The 11131-nt window shown below is 41.2% G+C and overlaps 1 protein-coding gene across 7 annotated transcripts in view; it reads right to left on the bottom strand.

Annotated features, from left to right (window-relative positions):
* The window catches only part of si:dkey-240h12.4 (death-associated protein kinase 2), a 51398-nt gene that overhangs the window by 12050 nt on the left and 28217 nt on the right, over window positions 1-11131 (bottom strand). For 6 of the 7 annotated variants that reach the window (XM_053447432.1, XM_053447434.1, XM_053447427.1 and 3 more), the window contains 3 exons: window positions 10489-10534; window positions 10279-10368; window positions 7832-7918 (listed from right to left, as the gene is read on the bottom strand). In XM_053447432.1, the coding sequence (XP_053303407.1) occupies window positions 7832-7918; window positions 10279-10368; window positions 10489-10534 (223 nt within the window). Of the gene's footprint in view, window positions 1-1289; window positions 1954-7831; window positions 7919-10278; window positions 10369-10488; window positions 10535-11131 lie in introns of those variants that run through there. The other variant, XM_053447430.1, reaches the window with a different exon arrangement.

The raw sequence follows: 11131 nt of genomic DNA, 5'->3' as shown, positions 1-11131 counted from the left end.
GCCGAAACGATCGCTTCACGGCGCTAGGCAGCCGCGGCACAACGCTACGCTTCAGCCTCCGGTGTGTTCAGTGCTGCGGTTTAACATGGGAGTGGATGGGAGCCAGAGGATTGGCGCTGCGCTTACGCCTCGCTTCGGCGTCGCTTCCGCGTCCGGTGTGAACCCGGCGTTAGAGCGGCGACTAGTGCAGAGGCGGCGGAATTGGAAGGTCCTTCTGCGCATGCGTTAAATGCGTTAAAAAAAAAAACGAATTAATCCTGTAATTTAATCATAACGCGTTAACGCGTTATTTTTCACAGCTCTAATTTTGACCTCTCTGCTGTCTTTTTTGACATCCTAAACACATTTAAATGTCACATTTAATTATGACCTGAGCAGCAACTGCTGGGATTGCTCTGATTATTATTGGGGGCCGAACAGCTACCACTTTTACCAAAATTCGGATGTGCGAGAAATTTACATTTGAAATGCTTTTTGCACCTGGGAATGCCCAATTGACTCGATAGCGTCCCCTAAAGTGCAGCCTCTGCAGGAATTTTTACCAAAATGCATTTAAATAGTTATGCATATGTATCCTGACCAGATGTACAAACAAGTTGGAGGACAGGCGTCAGGACCCATATGCCAAACCCAACCGGCGGTCAGTCGTTTTGGATTAAGTGGTCACTTTTGGTGATTCATGATCATATTAGCTAGAGAATTAATTTGGTTAGTCCAATCTAAACGACTTAATCATGAAAATTTGTGCTCTTCCTGAGTTTTTGTCAGAGGGCATGTCTGTGGTAGTGCTTTGAATTTCTACATGTATGATAACCAGTAGGGTTAGGTTTTACATGTACAGCCTTACAAAAAAGCCTCTTGGACCCATATCATAAACTTAAACGGAGGTTGGCCATTTTTAATGAAATCTCGAATTTTTGCTTGTTTTTGCCATTTCCATGCATTGTACTTTATTGAACTCAAAGAGGATTAATCAGATAGACTTTGAGTTTGTGAGTTTTTGTCAGAGGCCATGTCCTTAGCGTGGCATCAAATTACAATGTTTTGCTGTGAAACAGGAAATTGTTGTCATTTTAGTGTACATCATCCAATCCGCAACAATCTTCATTTCTGTGATAAGGTCCCGTCTTGAACTAGTCTTTATACCAATATAATAGTCACAGCTTAAAGACCTGGGACAGGAGTCACCATGTTTTATAGTTTGACATGCTACGCTTAGCTTTTGCATTTGAGTTTGTGGTGGAAATTTGATGTGTTGTGACTTCAGAAATCAAGAGATCTGAGAATAATAGTATTTTATGTATAATTTATTCCTTGCAAGGAAGGTCAGACAATCATAAAGCATGCGAAGAGAAACCTGCAGAGGGAATGACAAAGAAACATTCCCAGGCATGTGCTTTTATGCAGATTTGGTGAAGGGGTGAGATGTATGTATATATAAATATAATAACTACTACTAATACAAATCTACAGTATAATATAATATAATAAACATTTACATATATATGGGATACATGTATTAGATTTAATAAAAACAAAAATCGAAAATATAACAAATAGTACAATATATATATAGCCATAGCTTTTTCGTGCAGAATGTTTAATCAAAGAGTTTCCCAAAATCAGTTACAATCCAAATACACCCTTAAACAAGCATCATTAAAACCACATATTAACAGTGTTTACACCAGTCTATTTTCCTAAAGGTATTTCTCAAAGAAATATTTGCCAGAAAAGTTCTTGCTCACTTCTAGAAAAGTGTTTAATGTTAGGAAACATGCAATTGTCCATTTCACTATAACAGAGTAAGAGAAAAACTTTTTCTTCCATCCTTAACCTCTCTGCTGATCTTCTGTCTCTCTTTGCTCAGCTCTATGAGCTGCTGCTGAGTCTTCGACGCAGCAAAGAGGCAGGCTTGCTCTCTGTGTCTTCCGTGTCGCTTTCACATTGTCGCTGAAAAAATGTATCATTACAGTACTCATTAAAGTACTCACATATATATTTGTCAAAAAACTGCACTGTAAAGCGCTTCGAGGGTCATCAAGACTAGAAAAGCAGGATATAAATACAGACCATTTACAGTGGGATTTTGATGTACTTATAAATGTAGCAGTGCCCAGCAGTTGTGGCCGGGTCACAGTGCAAGTATTTAACTTGCATTTGCCCCCCAAAAAAGATGTGTGCAAAAATAATTTTGGAGCACAGTGTGTGAGTACAGATTACAACCTTGACATTATAAGTAAGGCCAGACTGCTTCTAATTTGAAAAAACTAGAAAAAGTCGGCCGACATAGAATTTCGTGGATAAAAAGTTTTGATGCCCTGTGATTGGACTATTCAACTAGTGGCTACGGCTTTAAAAAAAAAATATTTGGCTTGGGTGTGTGTATGAGAAAACGAAGGTAAAGCAGCCTCTTTTTGATCTGTTCCTGCTCCAACACAGATTTTCTTCTCTCCTCCTCACAAACTGTAATGCAAAATTTTACTGAAGCAAAGAAAAGTAAAAGGCCAATTGAGAACTTAAAACCCCCTGTTCAACAAACACAGTGTGCAAGAAACATGATTTACACCAACACAGTGTGCTAGTTAAAGTTTTGAAGCTGTCTGTCTGTAATCTTAAAGCCGAATTATAGTACTGCGACTGCAACCTCGGAAGGCCACGCAGCTGCATCGACGGACCCGTTTTGGTTTATGCTTCTCTAACGTGTTGCGCGCGTTGCAACGCAATTCACCGCCAGAACACTACGAGTAACGTTGTTTGTCGAAGATAAAACACACAAAGAAGAGATCTCTTCTTCTTCGACGACTGTTTATTCACATCGCCACTCCGGCTCCTCATACCCTATTTCTGGCGGACAAATCGACAGTCAGTGACGGGTTATACAAGTGGTCATACTTTCGGATCTCTTCTTCCAAGTGCTCATCTATTTAGTCCATATTCGTTCTTCTAAATCTTCCGTGATTTCCGCGTATTATGGGGCATGAAACCGGATACTAGACTCCGGACGGGATGTAGTAAGCAGACCAATCACAAGCCTTGCGAGAGGCTTGCGTCATTTTGTCTTATAGTGAGAAAGATTGGCGGACGCACGCAAGCCGCCAGAGGGCACGAAAGGGGCGTGTTGCGTGTCTTGCGTGCATGCGTGCGTGTGTACAACCCGACTATAATTCGGCCTTTAGTGATCGTGTTAGTGTGACATCCTCTAGAAAAGAAAGTGTTAAGTTGTCATGTCAGATCCTCCAAATAATGTTTTACAAAGTTAAATTGTTTCTCAAGGTTTTCTGCCCTTAGACACCCTACAATGCCATATTGTACATAATTGTGGGTTGAGACTCCTGTCATAGCTACTTCTATCAAAGCCAATGAGTCTCAAAGGGTCAACGGTATGATGGATTCGATTTTACAATGTTCATCTTGTTTTCAACAAGACAGTGTTTACGATATTTAAATGAATTTGCTGCACATCATAAACTCCTTACACCTGATTATCCATAATACTTTATACACCGTTGTTGTGTTGTAGTCAAGTCTAGATTTGATATTTTTTACAGGTTTTATAAGCCTATGAAGGTGAAATGTAATAAAAAGTATAAGAAGTCTGCATCAAAGGGCTCAATGAATTATGCTGCCAGAATTAAGACAAAAGGACTAGAATCCAACATATCGTTTGATTATCGCACACACACCCACACACACACACACATAAATATGTATGAATTAAAAAGTAAAAATAGTAAATAGTTAATTTAGTTTATTTTCCCACTAAATTTCTTTGAACATTCCAGACATTTGTTTTATTCAGGACCATGCAGAGAGAAGCGCAGATATGCAGAAACAGCTCATAACAAACCTATAGTCAGAACCAACATTACTATATACCTTAGGTCAGTGATTTACAACCTTTTTTGAGACGCTGCACATTTTTTACATTTACAAAATCCTGGGGCACACCACCAACCAAAATGACACAAAATGGCAGTCTATGGCCTAACACAGTACATATAATACATATAGTTTCTAAATGTATTAAAAAGCACTATTTTAAATTATTTCAGCCCTTTATTACTCTTATCTTTTAATTAGCACAAAGTGAATCAGATTTATGAAACAATCTTTGATTTAACTAAACTTTATTTAACGGAGACATATCATGCCCATTTTATCACAGTTGATATGGTTCCTTGGGGTCTTAATGAAATGTCTGTAACATATTTTGGTCAAAATACCACAAGGATCATTTAAAACAGCACCTTTTTTACCCTGTCTAAAACAGCCCTCCTCAGAGTGACCTGTTTTGAGTGCCAATAGTTACTCCCGCCGTTTACCCGCGCTTCATTGAATTTCTTCACTTTGACATTCAGAGCACTGGGCAGAAATCACATCGCGTCAACACCCACCGTGGGACTTCGCGATGTTTAGTTTTAATTAAACAGTCGGATTCCCCTGGTCCGCACCAGTTCTGACGCCGGGTTCACACCTAACGCGGAAGCGACGCCGAAGCGTGGCGTAAATGCAGCGCCAAGCCTCTGGCTCCCATCCACTCCCATGTTAAACCTTTGTGCCTGTCACACCGGACGCTGCAGCGCCGCGCCACGCCCCGCGGCTGCCTAGCGCCTTGAAGCGATCATTTCGGCGTTGACTCTATTTTTTTCGCTTGACGCGACCGTATCGCGACAGGAAACACACTGAAAAATTATTTTAAACTATATTTTATATGATATTAACGATCAAATATGCATCCCATATTTTGTATTCACCTTCTGTTGTCTTGGAGTTTAAATTTTACCACTTTTACCAACCACATTATTAAATGTCCCCCTCTGCCCATCCACTACAGCAACACAAGCAGTGATAAAGATAAAAAGAGAGGGGGCTACGTATTCTCCACATAGACTTGAGTGGAGAATACGTAATTTACCCTCGGGACCCGACATTTAACGGAGCAAACAGCGAAGAAGTTCTTCAACATGGATGACATTAAATTAATAATTGAAGTGGAGAAGTAACATATAGTAGCATATGTTGTATAAAGACAACACCAAAAAAGACACATGTTGGGACACTGTTGCAGTTAATGTTGGAGCAACAAGTAAGTATATGCTTGAAAAAAATTATTAAATGCCATTTTTACTGCAGGCTGATAACAGCAGAAGTATGTGATATTATTAGTAATGAGCGGCGCTTCGGCGTCGCTACCGCGTCCGGTGTGAACAGCCAAGCGCCAGTGCGCCAGGCATTAGCGCTTAAGGCCGGATTGCTTCCGGCCTTAAGAGCCCTTCCGGGCCCCTTACGTGCTTATGTATCTCTTCTTACGTGCTTACGTGCGTCGGACAATTTTTCTAACTATACGACAAAGCGACGCGAGCCTCACGCAGCCCACAAGGCTTGTGATTGGTCTGCCTACTACATCCCGTCCGGAGTCTAGTTTCCGGTTTCATTTCCCATAATACCGGCAGAAATCACGGAAGATTTAGAAGAACGAATATGGACCAAATAGAAGAGCACTTGGCAGAAGAGATCCGATAGTATGATCACTTGTATAACCCGTCACTGACTGGCGGATTTGTCCGCCAGAAAAAGGCTACGAGGAGCCGCAGTGGCTATGTAAATAAACAATCGACGAAGAAGAAGAAAGAAGGCGTCTCTAAGGTCGTCTTCGACAAAAAACATTACTCCGCCTAGTGTTCTGGCGGGGAATTGCTGTATAAGACGCGCAGCGCTTGGGGAAGGTTGGGGAAGCATGAATGACAAAGAGTCCTGCGACACAGCTGCGTGAAATGCCACCGACGCGGTTGCAGAAGCATGCGCCTGGCCTTTACGCCCCGCTTCCGCGTCGCTTCCGCGTCCGGTGTGAACCCGGCTTGAGTCAGCTGCTAGGCGCCAGCCGAGGCGCACCGCCGGAGGGGGCCCCCCCGCGCGAACGGAGGGTTTCCCCGGCGGGCGCTGTAGCTGAGGTGATCCGCTAAAGGGCCAGACACGTGTCCAGAGACTCGTCGCTGACCGCCGTACCCGGTCCCCTCCAACGGCCCGCCTTCCGCACTGGCACCGGACACTGCCCCGCGGTCCAAGAGAAAGAAAGCCTTCCGCTGTGAAGCGCCGCGGACGAGGACCTCCCCTCCCAAAAAACGTTGAGGCGGGCCGCACACCGAGCCTCTGGCGGCGTGGAGAGGGGGGCGACGGGGTGACTGCTCCCCCAGCCGTGGCACGTGCCCAGCGGTTTAACCACAAATAGGGGAGAGCGGGGTAAAGTGGGACATCGGGTGATGTGAAACACCCCCTGTATCTAGGCAACGGAACACATTTGTGGTCATGTGACTATTATGTTTAAAAAACCCTCCCATTCCCCCTTGCAATGAATGATAAGTTGGTGCTGGTGCTTTGGAAAGTATGTTTTTTCACAAAAATGTGTTTTTTGCTTTGAACTTAATCAACTGTTGTGTCAAAACAAATTGATTCAGGTAGAAAAAAATATATCATACATGTTGATGAACTTCCAACATATAAAACCATGTGATTGATGCTAGCTGAAGATTAGCCTGAATTGATAAAAGATGTTGTATTTCTAAAATTGTGGCTTCGGGGTAAAGTGGGACAAATGCTGTGGGGTAAAGTGGGAAAGTGTCTCACTTTACCCCACCATGAAGCACAAGTTAAGTTTAGTCTTAAACATATTTTAGTGTTATATTATATTATATATTTTTTATTTTTAATGTCATAAACATTGTAGAAAAGCCATCATGCCAAGAAACTACACCAGGAAGACAACCTGGGGCCATACACCCCTCGCAGACATGGAGAGTGCAGCCGCTGAGGTCATACAAGGAAAGAAGTCCTTAAGAAAAGCTGGAAGGGATAGAAATATTGACAAGACAACCCTCAAAAGATTCATAAAGAAAAAAGAGAAAGGGAAAGTAAACGCAGTAGCCTGGGGTGCAGTAGCTGAGGTAAAGAGAATATTCACAGATGAGATGGAGGAGGAGCTTGCCAAACACTTGAAACAACTAGCTGAACAGTTCCATGGCCTTGCTCCAGTTAAGTGCCGTGAACTGGCATTTGATTACGCAGAGAAAAACAATATCCCTGTCCCTGCCAATTGGACAGAGAAACAATGTGCAGGTAAGCTAGGGTGTGCAAGAGATCACATGAATCAGAATAATCATAAATGTGCTTAATTGACCAATCCCCATGATTCTGTTACTAGTCCGATATTAGTTGTTGTCAATCTAGCTGTCGGGATTACAGTGTTATGTGTTGTTATGGTAGTTTTAAATTATGGTAGCTTTACCCCGTAGCCGGGGTAAAGTGGGACACAAGACCACTTTTTTAAAAACAATCATATTTTCACTGCCCTTTGTCCTGAAGACATTCTGATCATTTCTATTGCTAGAAAACATCCTGAATTAATGGGAAATGTGTACATTTTACTGATATATCAGTTTAGCTCGCCTAGAGGGGAGCAAAGGTAAAAAATGTCCCACATTACCCCGCTCTCCCCTACCAATGAACATCCGCCAATGATATCGGTGAAAGTCAAGATTATTACGGATGCGCCGATAAACGAGGCGAATATCGTCCGCTACCATATTAGATAATTTCCCAAAGCACACCTGACGATCTATGGCACAGTGGTTGAAAATCACTGCCTTAGGTATACAGTAATGTTAAGAAGGAAATAGCCTGTGTTTAATAGTTTGAATGCACTAAAATTGTTAACCTGATGAAGATCTATTAAAAATTCAGATTACAATTTTTTGCCATGTTTTAGGAAAATTTAAAAAACAAATCACATGTGGATTTTAGTTTGTATCTTAGTTGAGTGAAGTGATCTTACCTGTCGTGGATCTGGATCCGAGCTGCCCTTACACAGCAGTTTAAGCTGGATGAGCCGGTTACACATTAGTACAATGTTATAGGACATCTAGAGTGGCGAAGGTGGGTAAGGAGAGAATGTCAATACAGCTTGTCAACTAGTCGTGCAACCAACCAGAATGCTTTACTGTTCAAGGAAAGTACTTGGGTGGAGCTAACAAAGACCAACTTTGTGATATCTAACGTTTCTATTTAACTTTTTTTCTAAATAGGACATGAAGCTGGTAGGTATGTAGCCCCATTGATAATCAGAGCTAGGAACAAAAAACAGGTTCAATATTCTATAATGTAAAATTCATATGTACATTTGCAATGCGTGTTCTCAAGCTGTCTTTCTAAAACTGTAAAAGTGCACTGCAATAATTAAGCCATGGCAGGTAAAGACAGGCTGCCGGGCTGACTCAGCAGACACCTGAAGTTATGCACAAAAGTTCACCTGTTAACTCAAAGTTTGGTGAACCTCAACCCAGCACGCAGATCCCCGAACTGGAGAATCAGGTTTTTCCCTTGTCGTGGACGTGCTATTGTTAACACGCAATAGTTTTGATCGACAACATTACTTATATTGATGAGGCCCAGCCAGCACTGCTATATATTGCTGTTCGCCTGTTTCTTAAAAAATGAATTAATAAATAAAGTTATGCCTGTCAAAATTCAACCCTGCACTTCCTTTGGCATTTGACAATATTTCAAGTGTTAAGAGGAACAGTTCTTGGGATATGCAAGCCAATTTCAGATACAGCCAGAAACTCTTAATTTTTTAGCGGGTGGTGAATATTTTAATCTTTTAATTATTTACAACACAGAGAAATTTACTTAGAGGCCCAATATTTTACACCTTTCTGGGATTTAATTTGAGGTACCCCTAAGACAGGGGTCTGCAACCTGCGGCTCTTCAGCCCCTCTGCAATGGCTCCCTGTACAGTGTTGTGCATTTCGCGCATATTTTTCATGAACGGGGAACTTAACAAATCAGTTTTCATTTGATGAAAGTGAGTGAACATCATGTTCAAGTTAATCTTTTTTAAATCATCATCGTATCAGGCCATCATGAAATACCAGGAGCGGGCGAATGTGTGTGTGTATGTGTGCTCCCAGATAGCGCGCACATACACAGGCCCCGAGGCTCCGCCCCCCGTCCCCCCTCACTCAGAGAGACACACACAGTGAGATCAGAGGTCGTTCAAGTGTAGCAGCCGGTCAGTGACTTACCGGCTGCATCCTAACCGTGGAAACAGTGAAAACACTGAGTTTCTCTGGTCACAGCTGCTCAGAGATCAGCGCCGCAGCTTCTTGATCAGAGCAGAAGCTGCAGTTGGTTCGTACTGGGCTTCAGTTTCTGTGTCCGCCAACAGTCTGACCTGCTCTCACTTGTTGTTTTAATATTTCATCAGCTAAAATATGCGTCACATCCTTTTACGTCTACGGCCCGGCGCTTTCCCCTGTAGGTTGCTAATCTTGAGTTTCCGACCCCCGGCCTCGGTAAACTAACCATGGATAAATCCCCAAAAAGAAATGTCTCAGAGGAAAATAGAGTGTTCGATCCCCAGTCTTTCCCATCTGCATATATATATAATATATATATATATATATATATATATATATATATATAATATATATATATATATATATAATATATATATATAATATATCGGGAGTAGCCAAAACTCTCGATGGAGCGAATGTCACTCACGTTTACGTTCATCATAGGAAAACTGATTTGTTCAGTTCATCATTTCACGATGCGGGCCAGTTAAGATAGACATATGATATTTTATCGCGGGCCCGATATAATTGTACCACAGAACAGAAGTGGCCCACAAGCCTTGAGTTTGACAGGTCTTGCTTAAATGTATGGTTGAACTGAAGTGGGTCAAGTCACAGGTCTGAAATCGTTAAGGTTTTTGGAGTTTTTATTTTTAGTACAGGGACCACAACAGCATCTTTCCAGACCATACATGGAACATGCTGTGTCTCTTCAGATTTATTAAAAACGAAATTCAAAACTGGGCTGATCCCTTTTGCACAATATTTTAAATTGTGAACGCAGATATTGTCTGGCCCATGGCTCTTGTTCATCTTTGTAGAGGTTTGTTTTTGGTGTATAATGAAATGCTGATTTTAAAGTTTAAGACTCAGTTCTTGAATTTCATTTCTAAAATCAAATATGTCAAAACAATCATAAAAGAAATTATGAGCATTGGCAAAATAAAAGTCTCAAATTACTTCCTACTCTCCGACGATGATCCCTCCCTCAACATCTTTATCATCCCTGACCTAAGTGCTGCCTTTGAAACCATCAACAACTCCATCCTCCTAATCTGCCTTGAGTCCTCCCACCACAGCACTGGCTCGCCCTCTTCAAATCATACAGAATAATTTGTCAGCCATTTACATGACCACACTCACCTTCCACTTCCTTTTAGCATTGAACTTTTTGAAGTTTTTCATATTGATTGAAGATCGATTCCTATTGGCCACCTGTTTACGTGTGATGGGCTGAAACAGACAACAGTATTTGGACTCATTATAAGCAACATGCAAGGACGCTCAGCAGCATGATACCAGAGACAAAGGGGCAAGTTTTGGGTCTGAAAATAGTACACTAATTGTAGTTACCTTGATCCATGGATGAAGCAGACACTCCTCAGCTGTCATTCTATCACTGCAACACACATCAACATATAACTAATGACAACAGGACATAAGTGTAGTATTAATCAATGCTAAATACTAATTATCATTGCTTATGTTAATACATGTGCATATATAGAGTATATATAAGGATGGAAAACAGGAGCATTAAAATCACACATCAATAAGCAACTTGTTGAAAGAAAAAACATCAGTAACTGCAGCATGATAAGGTCTACGTTCTAATCTTCAATTGAATGATCAAATAGAATTATGAATGTTAATTTACATCCATAAAACAATGTATTGGCCTGACACTTGGAATAGGAATACCAGCAGATTTTTTTAACTTTATGGTTGCCATGTGACCATTTTGGTTGCTCTTTATCTTTTAGTCCATTTTGTGCAGGATACACAAATTAACAAATTAATCGATCGATCAACATGGTTCAATGGATAATATATACAACAATAGGACAATCGAAACAAATAATTGTTCACAAGAGAGAATTCTGGTAACCTATTTCATTTAGCATGTCATTATCAGTGGCATGAAGCAGCAGGGGTTACTCAAACAAGTTCTCGATTCAAATGAGTTAATTCATGTTCTGTTAAATAACCGTGGACA

This window comes from Pleuronectes platessa, chromosome 18, assembly GCF_947347685.1.
Source record: "Pleuronectes platessa chromosome 18, fPlePla1.1, whole genome shotgun sequence".
In the NCBI taxonomy this organism is placed as follows: domain Eukaryota; kingdom Metazoa; phylum Chordata; class Actinopteri; order Pleuronectiformes; family Pleuronectidae; genus Pleuronectes; species Pleuronectes platessa.
The sequence above is the reverse complement of the archived record's forward strand: the minus strand, read 5'-3'. Positions and strand labels throughout refer to the sequence as shown.